This window comes from Rhynchophorus ferrugineus, unplaced genomic scaffold (genome assembly GCF_030347505.1).
Source record: "Rhynchophorus ferrugineus isolate W39M unplaced genomic scaffold, kcgeb_rfMv2 rfM8, whole genome shotgun sequence".
In the NCBI taxonomy this organism is placed as follows: domain Eukaryota; kingdom Metazoa; phylum Arthropoda; class Insecta; order Coleoptera; family Curculionidae; genus Rhynchophorus; species Rhynchophorus ferrugineus.
In genome coordinates, this window is record NW_027472587.1 from 3,943,280 (window position 1) to 3,968,274 (window position 24,995).

Consider the following 24,995-nt stretch of genomic DNA (forward strand, 5'->3'; position numbering starts at 1 on the left):
TCTTAAGTCCGACTTATCATATTATACAAATTTCTTCAAATTAAACAAAATGGCGATTATTAGGCCCAAAATCATATTTTATCTTCTCTCTCTATAGCCTCCCTTATACTTCTTCTGGGTATATGCTCTGTGCTGACTATTACTCAGGCACTTTCGAACTTTATTTTATGTGAATATATTGTACTAAATGTATTTATTCTTCTATATCTGTTTTAGTGAATTTTGTGATTTCTTTAGCTTTTTAATTATATATCTGTTAATGGACTGGTCAGGGTCCAATTAATTTTTCTGTTTGTGTTGAAGATTGTTTCCATGTCATCTTTTGTGCCGATTTTTGGTTTGTTTTACATTTTTTCTTGTTTTAATTAAGGTTGTATACAATTTTGTCAACTCTTCCTGTTTATTATGTGTATCTACATTACGACTAAGTGAAGCTTTGAAGGTGACGGAACAATCAAATAGTCAACATACCATTGTTTTACGATATACTGGGAGTTCTAGGCTATCGATATTTTTCTGGGGAGATATATCTAAGAATATAGCTGAACTTACATTTTTACCTTCATAGAGAAACTGGCCAAGTAACGAATGTTTGTTAATAAACCCAAACTGATGTGTAGGTATTAGGTTTTTTTCTATCTATAATACTACACTTCTTCAAAACAAATGTTACATAAAGAATAGCGAGTTTTTTCAACTAACTTGTCACACGTTTAATAAAAATTGACACAGACAAAGAAAAGTTTCCTCGTTCAAATCGTTTCCGCGAAAAGAACCCGCCGATATTGCGGAAAAGCAATTAGAGCTGCAGCGCGAAGAGGACGATTTGTAATTTTGAACGTTCCCCTTCCTTACACCAACCTCCCCCGCCCCTTCGAGCCGCGTTCACCACTTTCGAATTTCCTAAACCGGGTTGTTTAATAGAGTTTCGAGATTTCTTCGGGCCGGTTCGCCTCTCTTCCGTTGTCGGAGTCGTTGAAAAACTTTTATGTAGCACGGTTTTCATCATTCATGAGATGAATAAATGGAACGTGCGATAAAACAAATCACCCTCGAAAGCGATAGGAATGTTTTCGGTTTGAATGGCGGGCGATATGTTTATTTTCCATTAATATTTTATCAGTTTTTTAAATATAACTAAATATATCGTGGATATGTTTATGGATTCTTCAAATTGATATTGTTTCGCGCTCAAAGATATGACTGCAATTGAAATCAATTCGACATGATGACCTAAAGCTTCAACGGTAATAAGTGCAAATGCACCGCGGCCAATAGACATGTTATGACTAATTAATGTCATGATAACTGCTTGGCCTTGTAATCATTAACAGCACTGTATGTTACAAATAACAAGCACCACCCAAAACTGCATGAAGAACCCCTAAATCAGAGATTACAAAAATTAAGCATCAAACGTTTATAAAACCTCTTGAAAAATTTCAGACACAATTAAGTATTTATATATAGTGATGTATTTTCTCGCACTCGTCTTGCTTGTTAATTAATCCAAGTACATAGGAAAAGTAGTAATAAGTTAATTGTAAATTAAGATTGTACTAAGCGTATCTAATAAAGATGTTATAAAAAAAACAATTAAATATGGGAAATTAACTATTCAAAATGTTTATTAATTTTCATAAATTAAACAACCTTCTAAAAAAGAGTTTTGGTTACTGGCTACAAAAATTATTAGAATGATTACCGTTAAACTAATTCTAAATATGCAAATTTAACAGGTCAATTGAAAAGTCCCCGGCCTACCATAGTAAAACACATTTTTTTTGTCAAAATTAGTTTCTTTATTCAACATAATTCCCTTCAAGAGTGATACACTGATTCTAACGACCCTCCAATTTTTCAACACCATTTTTGTAGTACGATTTGTCCTTTGCTTCAAAATTGGCCTCAGTTTCGGCGCTCACCTCTTCATTCGACGAGAAATTCTTCCCAGCGAGCATTCTTTTGAGATCTAAGAACAGGAAATAGTCGCTGGGGGCCAGATCTGCAGAATATGGTGGATGAGGAAGCAATTCGAAGCCCAATTTATGGATTTTTGCCATAGTTTTCACTGACTTGTGACACGGTGTAATATTTTGGTGAAGCAGCACTTTCTGTTCCTTCTAATGTTTTTCGGCGATTTCGTCCTTCAAAAAGTCCAATAACACTATGTAATAGTCACTGTTGCTGGTCCTTCCTTTTTCAAGGTAGTTAATGAAAATTATTCAATTTGCAGCCCAAAATACAGACGCCATAACCTTGCCAGCCAACTGTTGCGTTTTTCCACGCTTTGGAGCGGGTTCATCGTATGCACTCTACTCGGATAATTTTCGATTGCACTTCGGAGTGCAATGATAGAGCTATGTTTCATCCGTTGTCACATATCGACGCAAAAACTCGGGTTTATTACACTTGGTCATCTTCAAGCACTGCTTCGAATCATCAACTCGTCATTGTTTTTGGTCAAAAGTGAGTTCGCGCGGCACCCACTTTGCACAGAGATTTCTCATACCCAAATATACGTGAATCATATGATGTACACATTCAGTTGATATCTTTATAGTGTCTGCTATTTCATTCAGTTTCAATTTACGGTTATTCAAAATCATTTTGTGGATTTTTTAATGTTTTCGTCGGTAACAACCTCTTTTGGACGTCCACTGCGTTCACCGTCTTCGGTGCTCATTTCACCACGTCTAAACTTAGCATACCAATACTTGATGGTTGCTTTTCTTGGAGCAGTGTACAGATACTCGGCATCAAGCCAAGTTTTTGCTTCAACTGTGTTTTTTCCCTCAAAAAGCAATAGTTTATCAACACGCGAAATTATTTTGATCAATAATATAACAAATAACATAAGTTGCTTCAGTCAAAATGCAATAATTCACAAACTAATGATCCGAAACCTGTCATATTTATTCACGCATCTTTTGAAGGTTACGGCTAACTAAAAAAGATATGGATAAAATTCTAGTATCGCCAACTACGCGTCAGGCCGGGGACTTCCCAAATGACCTTATGTAACGCAGTTCCATTCCCAGAAAGATTCTAAATTTCTCAATAATGATTTTGATGAAAGTATATATTATATATTTCAAAAGGTACTTTTGGCATAGTTTTGATAAAGCATCACCCAAAACTGCAAAAATAACAAATAAATTAGAGATTATAAAAATTAAATATTATAATTAACTAATTAATTTTAAACACATTTAGCTATGAGAAATTAAGTCATATTCAAAATGTTCATTAATCTTGATAAACTAAACAACATTGTGCTAAAACAGGTTGATTATTACTTCAAAATTTGTTAGAATGATTAGAGTTAAACTGGCTGTAAATATGCTGCAAGCAATGTCAGTTTCCATTCTTAGAAACGACTGAAGTTATTCAGAAATGATTCCGATAAAACGATATATTTGAAAAGGTGCTTTTAGCACAGTTTTAAGATTGCAGTGTAAATGTGCAACAGAACTGTAAACACAATAATTTTAATTTTTCATATAGTAACCAAGTTTTGAAACTTTAAATGGTTTTTTGTATACACAATTTTCAAATTATCCTATACCAAAACTCACAATTTTCCTAGGATTATAGTTTATCAGATATATTATGTATGATTTGTTAGATTGACTGTGAACAAATCAGAAACAATTATAATATAAATATCAATGATTAAAAAATCCATGAAAAATTCAAATTTTTATTGAATGTTTATATAACCCTAATGAATCAAACATACTATATCAATACATTGAAGTAAAAAATATTTAGTTATTAGTTTTTAAAAAACGCTTAATAAACATTAGACTAACTGTAAGTATGCAGCAAGTAATACCCCTTTCTAATCCACATTACGCTCATTAATTTAAAGTTTATTTAACAGTTTTTACATTAGAATGAATAAAATATCAAAAGAAATCAAAATCAGTTGCTGAGAAAATACTTTTCGGAAAATATTGGTGCTTTATAAGTTTGTATAGTGTATAATGTTTAAGTATAGTATTTTTAAGTACGGCGTTTAATGCCTTTGTAGAATGACAGTAAACTTAAAAGAGAATTGGCAACACTTTATTTTGAATTTTTCATATAGTAATCACATTTTTAAACTATTACCTTTTATTCGTGTAACGACGATATTTAAATTGTTGTGCATCATAGCTTTTTCAATATTCCCCGGGTTGACTTGCGCTTATCTAAGATGTAGTTTATCAGGCAGATTATGTATGTTTTTTTAAATTGATGACTCATTAAAAATTTAAAATTTTCATTTTTTAAAAAAATTCATTTTAAAAACACATCAAACCGACTTATAATCCGTCAATGCCAAAAGAAAATTCTTCATTTAGTTACCAATGTTTTAGAAGTACTACGAGATGACCTCAAAGTCGAATATATTTATAGTGTATAATTGTTTAACCTTAACTTTAGCTTAAGTGGCCTAATATAATTTGAATTTAAGAAATACGTATAGATGTATTTATACCACACCTATCCTGTTAGCATATTGCAAATGCAAATACAACTGAACAATACTAATAAATTAATTTTAACAATTAAAAAAGTTTTTCTCATAAAGGAAATTCGAAACCTATTTCTTAAATTTATTAAAAATTATTATTTATTATAAATTTATTAAATTTATATGAAATGAAATAATAAGAAATATTATTTTTTAAACTTATTAAATTTAAATCCTCACATTCTAATTTATATTCATTCAGTTTCCAAGAAAACCTTCTCAAAAATTCTACTACTCTAATCATTCTGCCCTACAAATTAAATAAACTGCAATACTGTAAAAAGACTTGAGCATCTAACATTAAAAAAATGATACTGTTTAAAACAAGTGTGACCTTAGAGTGTATATTTACTTCGGCATAAGTCATATGCTTTTTCAGGTTATACATAAAGCCAATTTAACACACAATAAATGTTCTCACAATAAATCCCGGTATCTAGAATAGAATGCGCCATAATTTATTCACAAGCTAATTGTCTACATCGCATCCATGGTCACACTCCAAGTATCAGGAAACAGCCAAATATTTATGTACGATTTTCTCCTAGCACCATTTCTATAATATGAATTACATTCTTCCAATTATTCAATATCTATCAAAAAGCGCGCTATACCAAGATATATATGTCACTGTACAACGAAATATAAGAAAAATATTGGAAATAAATTTATGGTTATTCGGTACACCTCCAAGAAACCAACAAGAACATGGAATTGATTCTTCGCATATTAAAACATGAAGACCATAATTGGCATGTATCCGCTATATATTTTTGTGTCTGTTGCTCGGACAAGAGGGGTTTATGTCATGGTTTATGGCATTCTGCTATGCAATAGGAGAGACCGAGCAAATCACCAGACCAAAAAGAGTTGGCCGTCGAGGGAACTTAAAGATGGCGAAAAGAACGTCCTCCAAGAAACGTTGGTGCCTCCGTATAAAGTTATGTTACTACATCTGCAGATAAAATTAGGATTGCCGCAAACATAAAATTTCAAAGTTTCCAAGGTTTTTTTTTCATCACCACCTCGACTTATCCTTAAAAAGAAGAATGCATTGTTTTTAAAAAGTTCATAGAGTAGTTTTTAGGCATTAATAAAGATACTAACTATAAACAAATCGTCAATAGAATGCTAAAAGCATTTCATGCCTTATGTTACCTAATTAGTCTAAAAGTAATTCATTAGTCTAAAAGTAAATTCATTCGCACCCCCAGTACTTGCCAAGATATTTGGAATATATAAGATAAAGAGCAAGGTGAACGTTTCCACCAGGACACTAAAGAGATGAGGAAACTATTCCGACGAAAATGGAGCGTCCCAATATCAGACTATTGTCGGACACTTCGGAGAATTCTTCCAGATTTTTCCAGCAAGCGAATATGTAGAAAAATCGAGGATTTTAACTAGGAAAAATGAAAGGTTTCAGTGTATACCAGTGAACGTATATTAAATAAAAAATAGATATCATTTATAACTTGTAAATAAAATAATATTTCTTCTCCAGCCCATTCTCTTTTATTTTAACATAGTTACCCAAATTATCAAGAAACGTGTCATTATGACAAAAATTAAGTAATTTTTGGACTCAGCATTCCAAAAAATCATCTAATGTCATAAAATCCAAACAGCTCTTACATTGTTACAGACGTGTGTTATTCTATCCTAAGTTCTATCAAGCTCAATTTCCCAATTAATTAAATTGAATTTTTTATTGCAACAAATTTGCGTCTCCGTAGAGCTTATCTATTCATTACCATTAGGTAATTACCATAAGGTAGTTATGTTAATTTTCGAGTTCTTAATGGCCATTGTATTTTCTCTAGTCCTTAGCGTTTGCGTCTCTTCAGAGTTAAAGTCGTCCAAGTGTCCCCATTTTTCCATTCAAACTTATGACAAATCCAAGTAATCCAGTCTATCAATATTGCTGCGGTAATTATACGTTTTTATTGTCCAGATTTAAACACCTGCCTCGATCTATAGTAGAGAAATTGATGCAGTAATCTGTTTATTTTTCATGTTAGCGCTTTTCATATATATTTAGATATTTTTGTCTATATCTCGGTTATATTTCAACAGCAATGTACTGTTTTATATCAGTACATTTTATGTTAATTAAATATTTTTGTACAACGTACGTCTCTTGTTAAAAGCACGTAAAATATAAAGCCTTAATTAACAATGCCTTTAATTTTACACTGTTCTTCATTTTCTGGTTTTAGCACACTTAATTAACCACATCGGTGTTATAATATCATCGATCGCATAACTTTGGTGTCTTATTTTGGTCGTTTCAATTTAGTTAGTTGGTCTTTTTGAATAATGGCAGGTAATTATAAATTAAAAACAAGACATTATAAATTTAAAATGCAATAACAGCTACTCCACAATGTATCTTATAACATTATCTCTTTATATATAATCCATATCTATATATAATAACAGATATATATAATACAATACTATAATACAAGATGAACACCATGTCATAACGATGGCAACTCGAAATTCACTCTATACAGTAACAATAAATTGACTTAAATTAGCTTTTTAGTAATAAAAAGAGAACAAGCAGTAATCTGCTTATTTCTCATGTTAGCGCTTTTCATATTTATTTAAATATTTTTGTCTATATCTAGTTCATATTTCAACAGCAATGTACTGTTTTATATCAGTACATTTTATGTTAATTAAATATTTTTGTACAACGTACGTCTCTTGTTAAAAGCACGTAAAATATAAAGCCTTAATTAACAATGCCTTTAATTTTACACTGTTCTTCATTTTCTGGTTTTAGCATACTTAATTAACCACATCGGTGTTATAATATCATCGATCGCATAACTTTGGTGTCTTATTTTGGTCGTTTCAATTTAGTTAGTTGGTCTTTTTGAATAATGGCAGGTAATTATAAATTAAAAACAAGGCATTCTAAATTTAAAGTGCAATAACAGCTGCTTCACAATGATCTTATAACATTATGTTTTTATATATAATCCATATCTATATATAATAACAGATATGTATAAAACAATACTATAATACAAGATGAACTCCATGTCATAAAGATGGCAACTGAAAATTCACTCTACACAGTGACAATAAATTGACTTAAATTACTTTTTTAGTAACAAAAAGAGAACAACTTTTAAGGCGAAAATCGAGGAGTACGTTATTTTAAAAATTTTTTAATCTGATCTCTGGTATGCTAGTGACGGTAGAGTATGCTGCAAAATACGCTCACATAAAAAGATGTAAAATACCAGCCATATCTTCAAACAGATGACACATATAATGACTCAATAATATATATATTATTATAAAAATATTCAAAGAACAACCGTAATCGCAAATAAGTTATATTTAACTAGATATGAATCACAATTTTTCGATATATGATGGTCACTTAATAACTGCTAATATTCTATCGGGTATTCATTTTAACTCTTGATGTACAATTTAACGTATTTATTACCTGCAATATTCGGTTACAGCTCTGTTAAGAAATGCATTTACTAATGAAAACTGAATTTAATCAGAAGTCAATACCACTAAAATTTACAGAAAAATCTTAACAAATATTAGAAATTAACTATAGTAAAATTATATACTATGTCTCCAGAACCATATCAATAACTAACAGTCCTTAAACAAGAACACATTTTCTTTTCTTCTTTTTCTTCACCAGACATCAAATTAAATCAATATCGTGATTTCAAATATCTAAATATCATTTAAGCAAAGAAAACAAACGATTTTTGTTATTCTCGAATTTTGTTAATCTATATTGGGATGAAATTTTCATACGAGGGTCACTATTCATATTTCGGGAATATTTCTATTGTTTTTCAAAGTACTCGCCACGATGATCGATACACTTTTGCTTGCGCTTAAACCTATTTTCGAAGTATTTATTCCATTCCGAATGCGAATCCGACCACGCAGTTTATTCTTCAGGGATGGAAACAAAAAGTAGTCATTGGATGCCAAATCAGGGCTATACGGCAGATAGCCCATCAATTCGATGTTTTGAGTTCTCAAATAGTTTCTTGTTTGAGCCGATGTGTGAGAGCTCGCATTGTCATGATGAAGGACAATCCGGTTTTGTTTGTTTTCCTTATTTCACCGAAGACATGTGGCAAACAAATGGTTGTGTACCAATCAGAATTTACTGTTCAACATCCCCCAAGAAACACTGTTGCAATATAACCAATTTTTTCGAAGAAACAGGTCACCATTTTCTTTGAAGTGATTCGATTTGGTTAATCTTGGAACACCCATACAATCGACTGCTGCTTACTTTCGGGCTCATACGAATATATTCATCATTCATATAACTTTTGCACAGCTAAGTGTTCATGTAAAATCGCATATATGCTGGTGGAACTAATGCTTAGGGACGCCTCAATCTGACAATAGGCGACATGACGATCTTGCTTAATCATTTCGCACACAGCATCGATGTTTTCTGGCACAACAGCCGATTTTGGACGACCTTCACGAAACTCGTCGGACAGCGATACACGGTGGTTTTTGATGGAGCTTCATCGCCAAAAGTCAAATTAAGTTGATCGATGTACTCTTGTTGTAATAATCCACGTCGAAATTTTTGCCGAGACGAAACGTTCAACAGATCATAAAATAAACAAATAGCGTCCGTGCGACAAAATGTTCTGAGTACGTATATCGTTAAAAATGTCGAACTTTACGATGGAACCATCAGATGTACTGACATAACAACAGGGTTGCCAATTCCCGAAATACAATTGTGACCCTCGTATATGTCGTGTATTTCTTTCACAGCTCTCTTGCCATAACTCTTAATAATTCTAACAATACGAGAATAAACGAAAGTAATACAAGACACTGCATAAAATTAAATAACTTCGTTCAACAATCTTTTAATCACTCACTAAACGTTTTAATATTTCAATTGCAAAAAACAAACATTCACATAATTTTACCAAACACTATCCATTATTTTATTTGATAAACTTTAAAAATAACTTATCCTCAGCGAGATTCGATCCTAGTATATTATTGTCAGCGAGTTAAACTCTTAGCCCGCACGGCTACCCGCTCTGTTTTTTTTTTAATTTATTTTGTTTCACCGATCTGACGGCTATTTCAAGTCGCTTGATTTGGGCGTTGTTCAATTTATTGGAATATATTTATTTGTAGTGCATATTACACAACAATATTAGGCCTAAAAAGTCTTTCTCGATATAGCCTTCAATCGTGCCAAATTTCACGCCTCCTGGTGCCCCCGTTTTCTTCAAAAAGGGAGGCAAAATTATCCCTAAGCCGATTAACATATAGATTAATAAATATATAAATAAATAAAAATAGTTAAAATATTTTATATTTTCGTTAGGTAATACAATAAAATTGTTTCTATATAAAGAAAAAATATAAATATATCGCAACCGTAAATTTCCTTTTTTAACAACAAACTTAATTTCCTTTTATATAGCTTAAGTGAAGGAGAATAAAAATATTTTTGGCCGTCCTATTCGCAAATCTAGGGAACGGACTGAAGCGGACGGGAGTGGATAAGTTTATTCAGCAATATCAGTTTTATGGAAGTTTTGCCTGGGAATTTTCGCACTACATTTGGTTTTCTAAGTATTTTTCTTGGTGCTGGTCGGTCGATTTGCTCGTGGAAAGCTTTGTGTTGCTATAAACTGCCAAGCGGCTATTTGCTTGAGAAGAATGCGGATTACAACATTTATTTTATAAAGTGTTTGGATTTTTGGGCGAGGCCAACGCTAAAATAAAGTAATGTGTTGGCTCTTAGACTGTACTCGGTCTAGTTGAAATATACTGAAGCTTTCCTAAACGGTACGTTAACATACTCAATAAAATTGGATGTAAAAATTCCTGAAAAATATCCAGTTTGCACAAGAGTAAAATAGATTTTCACTCCTGATTACACTGGTCAAAACACTATCTTTAAAATAAGTAAACTAAAATAGGAATTGTTTTATAATCCAGTTCGTTCGGAGCTAACAGTCTAATATAAAATATATCTGGCACCATTTAAATGTAACACAATGTCAATGTACATTTTGAGTATGAGTCCCTTATTACACAAGAATTCTAAAAAATGGGTGTTGATTTCAACATATAAAAAGTGATTATGTCGAAATAGTTGGAAAATAAATGCCGTATCAAGTGAAAGAATTCTAGACTGTCGAAATGTAAGTTATATTTTTAAAAAATCATAATATCGCACCCCGGCAAATATCTAATTTTTAAGAATAATATAAAAATACTTCAAGAATAATGGGAAAATATACATGAGTAATTCAAAAAGCCCTGAGACTAACTTGTATAGATGCAAGCTTATGTGTAATGAGAAAATCACACAAGAAAGCCATATTTAATAATTACTCTGCTCTTAACTAGATCTCCCTAAACTTATTAATGATGTTTATCCTAAATATCGATATAAGAAACAAAGCAGCAGTCGGATATGTCAAAAAATTTTAAAGCTACATCAGATATTAATAACAAGCCTATTAGAACGCTGATAACGTGAAATAAGCATGACACCATAGAAGCAGATAAAAAAGGACAATCGCTATAAACACACAGTAGGTATAGTGACTATATGTCGAAAAAAATAATGACATATATACGGACACAAACTACACCGTATATATATGGAGTATAGATGGAGGTAAATCAATATCTTAATTAATTCAATCAAAGAATTCGTCGTAATTATATTCAAAAGTGTGAACGAATAACAAAAGGAAAATTGTCAACATCAAAATTGTCAACAGTCAAATTTCCGGACATTGGTTTTAAGAATATTTAATGAAGAGTTTAATGTGTTTTACTTATTTCTAAATAGGACCAATTTGACTTGTGCTCTGCATACAAAAATGAGAAAGACAATGTTAAAAAATATATGATGGCCATTTGTTAGAAAAGCACTTGGGTAGAAAAGAAAACAGTAAAGGTAAGAAATAGGCCAAAAATAATAAAAACTTTATTGTAGCATTGTACTGCAATAAAATACGCTACCATAAAAACATGTAAAATACCAGCCATAGCCCTTCTTCAAACATATGACACATATAATGACTCAATGACATATATATTATTATGAAAATATTCGAAAAAGAACCATACTTGAAAATAAGTTATATTTAACTAGATATGAATTTATATGAAACACAATTTAATAATATGTTATGCTCATTTTCTTATAATTCAAGTTATTCCTAAAGCGTGTATATATTTGTTAGTGTCTGTTTCTTGTGGATTCAGACAATATGAAACATTTCTGGGAAACGAAAACCACGTTGTGTGTATAGCATATTTACAAAAACTGTGCTTCTAGGGCGAATATTCGAGGTTTTGCCACATAAGTAATATATTTCTCTAAGTTATAACACAACTAAAACCAAAATTCGAATGGGTAATTCGAACAGTAGAAACAGCAGCAAAAATATTGCAATATTAGACAAATTTTCATAACAAAAACTTGATAGAAATTAATTCACAGTCCCTTTCTAGAATAATTAGTCTGTAAAATACTGTAGTAAATAAAATGTAAAAAGGTCTTTTATGTGAACATACACCGCCGGTCTTTTCAGCATAACATAATAATACCGGAAAATTTAACACCAAAAAGAATATTACCTAAAGGGGCATAAAATATTAACAAGTTATGAAGCTGCGAACGCACACACAAAAAGGGCTAAAAGGAAATTCGCATGTCGTTGAAATTCGGTTGGTATCGGTCGAGCTTACATTTCCAACGTCATTGAAAAGACCAATATCCTATTTGGCCAGGGAAAAGGTTGATTAAAATTTAACCGTTTTCCCGTTTAAAAATAGACTTTTAATCGACACGGATTAATTATAAATTAAACGGATGAATCGGAAAGCAGACAGACCACAGTTGAAAGAGACACTTAGGATAATCCAAAAATTGAATCATAGTTATATATGATCCACTACTCTTTTTAATATAAGGTGTTTTTAAAGAAAATTTTCTTGAAAATTCTGTCTCCCTTTTTGATGAAAACGGGGGCACATGGAGGTGCGTAATGCACAGCTAAAATTCTTATAGTGTAATTTCGTCGTTTCTGTATGTAAATCAACCACGGAAGCGTAATTTTTTATATCAAAATCTCCCACGATATTAAAACGAAAGTGAGTGTGTAATCATTTTAAAAAAAGTATTGAATTTTAATCAAAGTTATTTAAAATGTTGTGTTACTTTCGGTTATTTCCGTATTGTTGAAAATATTAAAGGTTTATGGTAAGATAAGAAACGATTAAGAATAGTATGGCCATGTAAAGTTGTATTTTATATATTCTGTATTCTCCAGAGGTTCCAGAATAAAGTATTGCGAGTCATCGTCGAGGCCCCATATTACGTGTCCAATAAACTGATTCAACGAGATATCCCCTTAGAACCCATAACGAGTGTAATTCGAAGTGCTAGTGCAAAGTACTAAAGTAAAAAGACTATTAGTGCAATAGTATCTAGAATAAGATTTAGATTATAAGTTGTACAGCAGATCACGTACTGAATCTTCTACATGTTAGGATGGTTATATTATATAACGGAAATCATATAACATAATAATATTTATGCCCACAAGATATTAATTATTAAAATATATATATATATATATATATATATATATATATATATATATATATATATATATATAACATATATAACATATATAATATATATATAACAAACTTTATATAACATAATTAATGTGACCCCTTAGGTATATAAATATGGGAAAAAAAACCTTCCTTATTTGCTGATGAGTTGTTAGTTCGTACATGGGATATAAGACAAAGTAGAAACCGATAGATAAATGAAAGAAGGCAAATTAAAAATGAACTATCTGCAAGGCCATGATCGAAGAGTGGAATAAATAGCAAAGTTTAATAATGTAATTTATATTAGTTGTTCTTGCAATATATATTTTAGGTGCGAGATATGGATGAAAAGTCATGATATGAACATATAAATAAAGTAATGAAAATATGCAGGAATTAAAATAGATGGAACTCATAGAACAAACAGAGGACATTATGAATTATTAGCAGTAAACGTATAAGCATTTTAAAGCATTAATATAAGTTTAGAAAAATTAATAGTTAATGATTGTAAATACATTCCATTAATATTAAAATCCAAATTGTAAAAAAAAAATTACCTAATAATGTTAGTAATACTTATATTTACAAAATAAGAGTAAAGAAAGACTTAGAAAGAACTTGTATTTGATGATCTGAATCTGTTACTGTTCTAAAAATCATCTTACTTATGATACTTTGTTATAATGTTCGGTGGTGTAATAATTATTAATGATTTGTTGATTATTGAAACTTTATGGAAATTACATCTAATTGAATGCCATTTAAAAAAATTTAGTGAGTGTTAGCCAATGCGATAGTTTACATATATTTTAATGTTTTGATATACAGATATTTGTTATTTTAATTAAGGATATATAGTGAGTAAATTTCTGATCTTATATTGAAAATACTGTGAAAACAAGTTTTAGTAACATATTTTTCAATTAGTCACTTTATTATAGGGAAAACAAACTTAACTTAATAAATTGATGTCGTATCTCAACCACAGAGCAATCAATAAATATTAGTTCATATTAATATCTAAGATTAATTAAAGAAAATTTGACGATGACACAGCCATTATGTCAAAAGACACGTCTGCCTAAGGTTTTAGAAAAAGTACAAGTAGCAGTCAACCGGATGCACACATGAGACTGGAAAATACAGTCTAATCTCGCCATATCAACTTTAATTATTAACTTAACGTTATTAATTACTTTAATAACGCAAAATTACAGATAAAAATTTAAATAAAGCAACGTAACATCTTCTAAAATTAAGCACCATATCTGATATAATTGCGATTCTTTTATACGATTTATAACAGGTTATATCAGATTATATCAATTAGAAAATATTCTCAAAAAACAAACTGCAATTAACAAACTACATATGTAATAGAGAAAGAAACATAAAACAGAAGAAGACAAACTGTAACCAATTAAATAGATAAATATTTCATGAGTTTTAAGTGTATTGCTACATCTAAAGTTTTCAGAGGATATTATACATGGACACTCTGCGAAATAAGCCAGGATAAAGCTTATGTTAAAAAGGCTTTAAATTAATTATATTTAGCGTTTGTATTACGGTTTGTTGAATATGTAAAAGCCTTCCAGAAAATTGGTTTCTTATTATTACAAATAAAAGCCATCGGGGACATTTTCTTTTCTGAAAAACATCCATTTTTTTCTGGATATAAAAATTTCTCTCAAAGACTTACGAAAGCATAATAATATTTGCAAGTCAAAAGTATAAAATATAAGTTTAGCAAGCACAAATATTGAAGAAATTTAATCAATGTTAAGAATGGCCTAAGAATTGAATCTAATAATTAAAATTTATACCTAACAATATAAATCATTGAAAATGTATAGTTTTGAGTAAAAGTTATCAAACTTTTAAATAACGTAATAGATAATAAATGTAATAAAAGTATCCAAACATTACATACCTCATCACTGGTGTCGTTTACTGGATAGGTAATATCTGTAGTTCCTATGACACCTAAAACAAAAAGATATTTGAATTTCGAGCATGGAAAAGATACACAATATGTGTAAAAAGTATGTGGAATGGTTAAATAACACACACGAAAATGAAACATTCAATTGAATTCAAATTTGAATTGTTTAAATTTAAACAATTAAAGCTTATCAAACGGAATCATATCACAAAGTATTTATTGAAACAATATGATATGGCACACTATATAGTCTATTCAAAGCAGTAGTGACACACGTCATTAATATGTGTCTGTCCAAAGTTGTAAATTCGTTTCACAGTCAGACAATATTTTCCTTCTCATTTTATTCTAGTTAAAAACAGATAGAATGATTTTAGAGAAACTCGAACATGTAACAGGAAGAGTCTCCAAAAGTTGTCCGTTTGTCAAGCGTCTGCAAAATTCTTCAAAATATTATAACTACGGGTTATAAACTGGCAAACGTTGTTTTACCATTTTGTTTTAGTAAATTTTATAGCGATTTTAAAAAAAATTTTAAAAATATAACCTTAAACTCACCAAAAAGAAACCGTCTTTATACGAAACAGCTGATGAATCAAGATCAGCTTAATGTAGTAATACAGCTAGTATTAGAGATCAAATATACGAAATGTATAAAATCACTAAGTAATTTTTTCAATCGAAACATAATTTAATACAATTATTTCTGAGAACATTGTTAGTCTGGAAAGTATCCATAAAAAGCCAAACGATATAGAGCTATTTGAGGGATGTAGAACATCCACTGTTCGGTAATATACACTGTTGGGTAATATACGATTTAAGTGGTGTAAAGATAACCCACGAAGGTTTAATGTAACTTCCAGATATAAATTTTAAAAGTTTTAAAGTTTTTAATAGAATACAATTTTTAAAAACATATAACAAAATCAAGGAAGAATTATTATATAAATTTATATAATTATAAATTAAATTTATAAATTTAAATATTTCAGAATGGTACATTGGGTCGCTCATGACAAGATGATAATAAATATAGTGGTAATATATATATATATATATATATATATATATATATATATATAAAGGTAATATAGTTCTTCAGGCTGAAAACAGGAATGATTTTATTCCTGGTGCAGAATTACTGTTTTCCTCTAAATCCAAGGGTAAGTAACATGGAGAAATGAACCTAAACTTCTTTTTGCAGTAGTTTGAATCAGTTATTGTTATGTACAATGCACCATATCTACCATATATATAGTATACTGGTGGAGAAGATCCCAACAAGGGCATCAACAAAAGGTGTAAATAAGGGATGGTTTAAAGTACATGAAATAAGTTTGAGGAAACTATGTTAAAAAATTAACTATTTCAAATTGTTACTTGGTAAATATAAATGATATGCTTAAATGCATTTTATGTAATTTACTTTTTTAGGAATAATCAGATTGATTAATGTTATGGCCAGAGTATTACGTTTTCCTCCCTATCACTGCATATTTAATCCAATTGAGTTGATATGGGGCATTGCAAAGAACTATTACAATAGACATTCAGGTCGAGGAGGATTTTCAAACTAGAACTGTCTGGTTTTATGGAAAGAGGCATTGTCGAAAATAACACCTTCGATTTGTATGAGCTCGACAAGACACATTGACGAACAAATTGACAAATGGTAGAATCTTGAGCAAGTTTTTAATAGATTGGAATTAAACAGCTTAGTTATTCACTTGATTAGTGTTTCTGAAAGTGAGAATTATTGAATAAAACTTTATAAATATTAGTTTATGATTCAATGCTGACTATTGGGGTGATGAGAAGGAGGATCATGAAAAAGAAAACAACTAAAGGCCAGAATACAACTAACATACTTTAACTGTAGGAAATTGTATTACAAAGTGTGAAAGCTTTATGAGCATGTGTGTTATGGTTCAGAATATACAGGAGAGAAATAATACTAATGGTTTGACAAATATGGCAAATCCATAAAGGAGAATGCAGTGATTAAATGTAGTTTTACCAATATACAAGTACTAACAGAACAAACTAAAGAGAAATATAGTAATATCATAATGACTTTATAAGGAAAAATTGCATCGAAGGAAACAAGAACTACGCGTAAAAGGTAAATGTGCTCTCTAATGAATATAAAATAGATAACTCAAGATATAAAATTGTTAATTAAGTAGATTAGGCATTCGGGGGATACCACTACATAAAAAATGCGCCTAGAACTCCACCTACACTAGTGTGGAAAAAAATTCAATGTATATATAATAAACAATTCTAACCTATAAATTATTGTTGCTGTATAATTAATTGTAATTTTAAGTTCTTCGATAATATATGCATTAGATATAATATACTGTTAAAATACATTATATTCGATAAAATTTTGGTTTCATAATTTTATTTAGATTAGAATTTTATTATATGTCACAGATAAAACGTACTAAAATTCAGAGTTGCTGCGGCAAAATTGCGACGTTTTAGCAGGTCATGTGGGTACACTGCTGTTTTGAATTGACTATATATATATATATATATATATATATATATATATATATATATATATTACTAGAGATCGCTTTGTAGTCGATCTCATAATAAAGTAAAGAGAATAACTTAAAAATGATATGTTAATATTACTATAACTTATCTTGACAATATTTTCAATATAAGAACAGAAATATATTTGATATAACATTAATTACAATAATGAATGTCTATATATAAAAATACATTCAAACTATCTCAAGAATTAACACTTACTAACAATTTTAAATTGCATTTAATTAAATCTAATTTCCATTTAGTGCTAATAATACAACGAATTAATTATTAGTTTAAATTACATAAACATGGAATATTAAATGATGTAATACATACTTGTGTATTAATAAAAACAATGAATAAAATTAGAAATACAATATATAAATTATATTAAAGTAATTTAGTTCTATAAAGTAAATAACTAGAATAATTGAAAAATGGTTTAAAGAAAAAATTGTCATATACTTACATATTTTATTGCATCAATCTTAATATTTATCAGCGGTTAAAAATATTTACTAAATTACTACTGTTAATATTTCATAATTTCTTTTAACATACTTGTCTTATGTATACCATCTAGGCAAATTATGTAGTTAATTTCACCTTATCTACATATTTATATTTCACATATTTCTATATATATATTTCACCAAAAATGTATATTAAAAAACAATAAATTTAACAAAAATCCAGGCTTATTTGATAAAAGAATAACTTCTTTACCTACACTTTAAAATAAAATTGCTTCGTTCTTTACTTAATTATTCCACTATGCAATCTTTAAAAGAGTAGCTGTCATATTTTTTCCTGTCAGTAAATTTATTTATTTCAATTTATTACGATTTAGTTTAATATTCTGGAATCTCAGAATTACAGAAAACTCATTATTAATTTGTCTTAAGACCAACTTGAGAACCAGCATTCAAATTAAAACACTAATTTTAACTCTTGATGCACAAATTAATGTATTTATTACCTAAAATATTTGGTTATGGCATTTACTATCTTTGCATTTTTATATAATGCATTTACTAATGAAAACTTGGAATGGATTTTAATTAAATTCCACAAATAAAATGTACAGAAAAATCTTAATATATTTTACAATTAATTATAATACAATGATATGCTATGTTTCCAGAACTTTATCAATTATTACCAGTTCTTAAGCAAGAACAATTTGTCTTAGCTGATCTGAGTTCACCAGATATAAAAATTAATTGAAATTCTTAAAATTAAAATTAGATATATTGATGCTTAAATATAATATTACGTGATCATACTATTCTTAATCGCTTATATTTAAAAATGTCATAACTCTTTAATAGTCCCAACAATACAGGAAAAAACCGAAAAATAACACAAAATCTTAGGCGCAAAAATTCTTCCTCGATATAGGCTTTAATCGTGCCAAATTTCACGCCACCAGGTACCCCCGTCTTCCGCAAAATTGAGGTAAAACTTCGCTACGCCGACTAATATATAAAAGAAGATAACGCAAACAAATAACAAACACTTTTTTTTCATTTTGTGCAAAGTGAAATGCTCCATACACTATCACAAAGCGCATATTACGTAAATTAGGTATTTGAAAATTAATTTGCTTCACAATTGCCAACTGGCAACTGCTATACGAAAATAATATGCAGATATACCAATTTGCAAGCGAAATTCTTAATATGCAACATAAGCGGGCTTTCCGAACACATTTCATAAGATATAAATCAAACCCTCTATCCAATATTAAATTTTGTTTAGTTTTTTCAAGTTGCAGCCCCAAAAATAGGACGCTGGAATGGAATCTGATTGTATAATTTCGCTTAGTTCGGTGAGTTGACGTCTAGGCAATGTGCCAAAAAGACAAAACGTCAAAATACATATCGTAAAGCCCGTTGTGCCATTCCTATCAAATTCAATTTTCTTATCTTCTTATTGTACTTCGAATAAAACATTTCGTTCCAGTGGATATGGATCAGATTTGCGAATATGGAAATAAATATTGTCTGAGTAATAAAACGCAGATGAATATGTTTCTAAATATTCTCTCAGGTACTGTTTGTATTCTCTCAAAGGGCATCTTTACGAATAAATGGCTTTTGTAAGGAATTTTTCTTCTTAATAATAAATATATAAATATATATTTGCCTGCATCTGTTGATAGGGTAACATTTCCCTAACAATCAGTCTGATTGCCTTGTACCAACGTCATATTATAGAAAATAGTTTTTAATAATACAATCAAGTAATATAAATTGCTGTTTTCAAAAATTATTTGAGACAACGGAATTATAATTAGTCGCTTCGATTGTATTAAAACACCCGTGTTATAATAATTTTAATTTATAAAATTAATTTGTTACTACTGTTTGGCTGTGCTCGTATCAATATATTCAAGCATGACGAGTGCAAATTAAGCATCAGCAAATTAAGTGCAGCAAATGAACATTAAATTAGACTACTTAAGCTAAAGTTAAGATTATACACTTATACACAATGGATATTTCTATGTTGCTGTGATTTAGCAACTTGATTTCATGTTTTAAGACGAAATCTTGGATCACTTTGTAAATCCATTTAACTCCGAGGGCATCGTGTAAGTTCTTCGTTGGTTATATCGCTATTAACATTGGTAATTAATGGAAGAATCGTTGAATTACAGGTTTGTTTTGATGTTTTCACGCAACCTTATATTTGAACAAGTTAAAAGAGGCTTTATAACATACTAATAAACTAATATCTTTGATTTTGGGTTAAGTGGGGAATATCTTCCAACTAATCGGTACAGTTGCTCTGCTTTTTGCCCAATGTAATGTTTCCAATTTACCTACCATCGAGATGTAGGCCAAGGCATTTCGCTGATTCTGCTTAAGAAATCAGACATCCGCCAATATCACTTGTCTTTAATTAGATTATTTGAATTTTGATACAATAGAAAATTGATATCGCCAGATTTAGATCTAATGTCTGTATTTTTCTCTACTCCATTTATGGATATTTTGGAATTACAATTTTTACTTAAAACAATATTAAATTAATAAAATTGAATATTACGTACTTATTTTTTCGTATTTTCATTTTTCTTTTCTCAATTTTTTTCTTGCCTATTTTGATCTCCAAGTTTGTTGTTTTCTGTGACCAACAGTAATTACCTATTGTGTTGATATCCCATAGTTCCTAGTATCATGTCTCATGATGAAAGTATACCCCTTGCTCTTCACTGACGTCATCCACATTTCTAAGAAAAAATCATGACGATTTTGTAAGAAATAGAATTTAAAACTCATGAGACTAACAACGAGTTTTGAATTTCTCTATCATGTTAGCTGCGATAAGTTTGGTGTTTGGTGTTTGGTGTTTTTACATTATCCGTAACATTAGTCCTAGATTCTTTAAATGATATCCAAACTTCCTTTTCTTCTATACTAATCCATGCTTCGAAGTTAGAAATTCGGAATAGAAAATCAACTTAGGAATATCAGACCCAACAAATATTCCACCTTTCAGTTTAACATCTGGTAAATGAAGAAGTTTTCTATACAAATATTCAAAATAATCATTATCATTAGGCAAAAACTATACAAACCTATTCATTAACTCGAACTTTATGTACAGTTGTTGTAGAAGAATCTTTTTAAATTTATTAAATTATGACGTTTGATGTAAAATATTCTCCTTGCCGGTTATTAAAGTTTTTCTTGTGAGCTGTTGTTTTCGAGCTTGATTAAAATTAAAATGAGCCGAACTTTAATCATGATTATAGCATTTCCTCTCTTCCACACGCACCATCTTATACAAAAACTACTGCAGTTTAGTGGATTCAACTTGTTACTTTAGTAGCAGATTCAGTAGAGATCAGTTCGGCGGGTGCGACAATACGTCCCATCCAAGTGCTTTCGCTATCGTGCTGTAAAATCACTTTACCGTGTCTTCGAGAATATTCTGAACGATTTTCGGTCAATGCATGGCTCAAATTGATCATTTGTTTTCAGTAGAGATCACTGTTAACTGTTTCACCAGGTTTCAACAGTTTCGTGATACACCACACCACTCTAATCCCACTAAACACAGAGTATTGTCTTGCGACAGGTAATTTGAAAAAAATCATGGTAAACCATGATTTTTTGCCCTTAGCGTTTTCCAAATAATTTCACATTTTATAAAATTTCAATAAATTCACTATTCGATGTAGGAATGACACTGGTTTTCCATTTGCCTGTCGTTCGATTGATGTGGCACCTAAATTCCCATCTTGTAGATTTTCTCCATTGCTCGTAATTATTTCACTTTTATAACATTTAACAATTCTGCCAATTGTCCAATAACTCTTGTAGTTTCGCACCTTCAAACTTTTTCGGTCTACCAGAACGTTGCACATCCAAATCACCACTGTTGAATTTTCGAAACCAGGCATCACCTTTAGGAGATACCGTAAGTTCCTATCAACAAATGATGACTTTAAGCGGCTTTTTTTCCTTTGATTAAATAAAAAAAAAGTAAATACTTGAAACTTTTCAAAGAGGTATAAAATATTACATGTATAGCATTCTGGTACAAATAGTTGAAGCCATAGCAGCCGATCCATCAGTTGTTAATGCTTTCGAGGCTTCTTTCTTCACTTATCATGAGAAATACTAGAAGCCTCAACATCTGTATTAGCAAATAAAGCGCTATCATAAGCGAACATTACATCTGTCAAGGTCAGTTTGTCTCTCTTTAAACGCTTTTTAAATAATTGCATCCATTAATATGTTTAGAAGCAGTGGACAGACGACATGTTCTTGGCGAACACTGGGTAAGATTTCAAATGAATTTTATAAATCATTTCGCACTCATTCACAGATAATGGAATGGATATCGTAGGACGTCTGAAGATATTTAATAATTTCCAAAAGCAAGGATACATATAACCAGACGAAAATAGACCGAAAATTAATAAAAACACTTACAATTGTACACTAAAGACAATAACCCGCTTTCTATATTTAATATGTCCTTCATAAACTGTATCACTGTAATGCGAAACACTTTCCGTACTTTACCACTACTTCTGTACGTGAGTGACGTAATTGTTTTGGTCACATTTGACTGTTTGTATAGGTCTTGTTTGTACAGTATTTTAATAATTCTGTATTATAATCAGGCGTTCCAACGTGTTCCATGGCGTCAAGGTCCCTAGTGTAATTATACATCGGTGAAAACTGCAGACAAATTCTGTACTTTCGTTCGAAGGCAGAAAAATGTGAGAAAAATGTGCTTATATCCTGCAATGTTATATATGTCTATAGTTTGAAAATCGGTAATCTATTTTCAAAATCGGAATTTTTTTATATATGCACCTCACTACACAACACTACACAAGATCAGATGGCTTGATTCTTTTGAGTCTGTGTCCTGTTCTGGTGGTATCCAATAGTTGTAATATTTCAATATTCGTATGAGAATGGAGTCTTTCCTCATGCATCCTTGAAATTCTCTTGATTTCTTGACTGACTGTGGGTATCTGAAGGTCTCGATGTAGATAATCCATCCTATACTATTTGGGTGCACCCACAATACCTCTCTGGACTTTGTTCTGAAAAATTTGTATTTTATTTATGTTACCCTTTGAAGAACATCCCTATAATTGAACTCCGTATGTCCATATAGGTTTCAATATTTGCTTATATAATAGCAATTTATTATGCACTGATAATTGTGATTTTCTTCCAATTATCTAGTACATTTTCCTATATTTCAACTCCTGTTATTTTCTTTTCTTCTTTATATGTTCCTTCCAGCGAAGTTTTGCATCGAGATTCATTCCGAGATATTTAGTATTGTTGCTATATGGAATGATTGTGCTATATGGAGTGTTATTTTTAATAAATTTTTACAGCATCATATGTGTGTGTCATGACAGAGGTTTTAAACATTTTGAACAATATTTACATATAGACAAAGTATGAAATCAAATTTTATCACTAATGTCAAGTAAAGTAAAAAAACTAAGCAAAGACATTACTTTGTAATTATAAAATAATTTATAATTACAAAGTAATAGATATAATACACTTTTTCGTTTCACAGAATTGCTAAAAGTTTAACAAAAAACAAAAATCTATCATCAAATTTATATAATTTATACCTTTTTGTGTTGTAAGTATTATCGACTATGTATTTTGATAGCTCTATTAAATACCTTTACATCTGTAGATTTGCTATCGATACAACTTTAATTTGCCTTAGCAGATATAGGGCACTCGATTTCAATAATACTATTCTCACAGTTCTCAACTGGCTATTGTACTATTATATGGGACTCTTTAGAGTAATTATCTGCACTTATTATTTTTCTTACCAAGAGTTATACTTCTATGAAAGTTCTAGTATTCTTTTTAAAATTATTATCAGTTACAGTAAATCGATCGTCGAATCGATTCTGCACAAATTTAGGTTATTTGCCTTGATAAATGCCAATTTAATTTTTTCGTTTATCTTTTATGAAGTTTCTGGAATGTCACCTGCTGGCGGTTTGTTAGTCTCTTTGGTGGATCATGATTGAAGAATTGCACAAAGAACTCCTTTCATCGTTTGGCTTTACGAAGCTTCCATCCTCTTTTTCAATGTTGTCGTTAGTAGATACTCCTCTAAGTTTTTAGTTCTCGAACAGTGTTCACGAAGAACTTCGGATTTTGGTTTTTACCTAAAATTTCTGTTTATTTATGATTACACATGAAATTATGTACCAACCAATAATTTAATACACGACATTATATTTACTACTTGCATAAATATTCTAGCGAATACGATTTAAAATATAACAATTAATTTGTTTAAACTAGTTAATTCGCGTTCACAGCTCGACATTCAATTAAAATTTCATTAATTAATAATCATTGTATATACGGCTTAGTTTTCAATTCCGATATTTTGCAGGCGATACCGATACAATACGATTTAAACTAATAACAATTTAATACAATAAATTATGGAAAAAAATCGATAGCCATTCATCGTCGGCTCTATGAAATTTCCCCAAAGGCTCACCATTTAATTTTTAATGATATTTGATGGCATTTTTAAAACCCAGAGTGTATTTCCCTTTTTTAACTCGGTCCATTTTTCAATCCTTTACATAAATAAAAGATACACTCGTGGCCTTTTATATTTCGAGTTATGAGATCGAAAATATCTATTTATCGACATAAATTATTCATCAAAGTAGCTTGCTTATGGAATTACAGTATATACAGATCAATATATGTTTGTACATATTTCAACTAATTTGAAGTAAAAACGTATTCCTTTATATTTACAAATTTCTATATGGAATTGTATGGAAGTAATTCATCG

The 24,995-nt window shown here is 30.1% G+C and overlaps 1 protein-coding gene across 2 annotated transcripts in view; it reads right to left on the reverse strand.

Moving 5' to 3' along the window:
• The window catches only part of LOC143200523 (uncharacterized), a 601,550-nt gene that overhangs the window by 532,674 nt on the left and 43,881 nt on the right, over positions 1–24,995 (reverse strand). For both annotated transcript variants that reach the window (XM_076410963.1, XM_076410962.1), the window contains exon 2: positions 15,096–15,148. In XM_076410963.1, the coding sequence (XP_076267078.1) occupies positions 15,096–15,148 (53 nt within the window). The remainder of the gene's footprint in view (positions 1–15,095; positions 15,149–24,995) is intronic.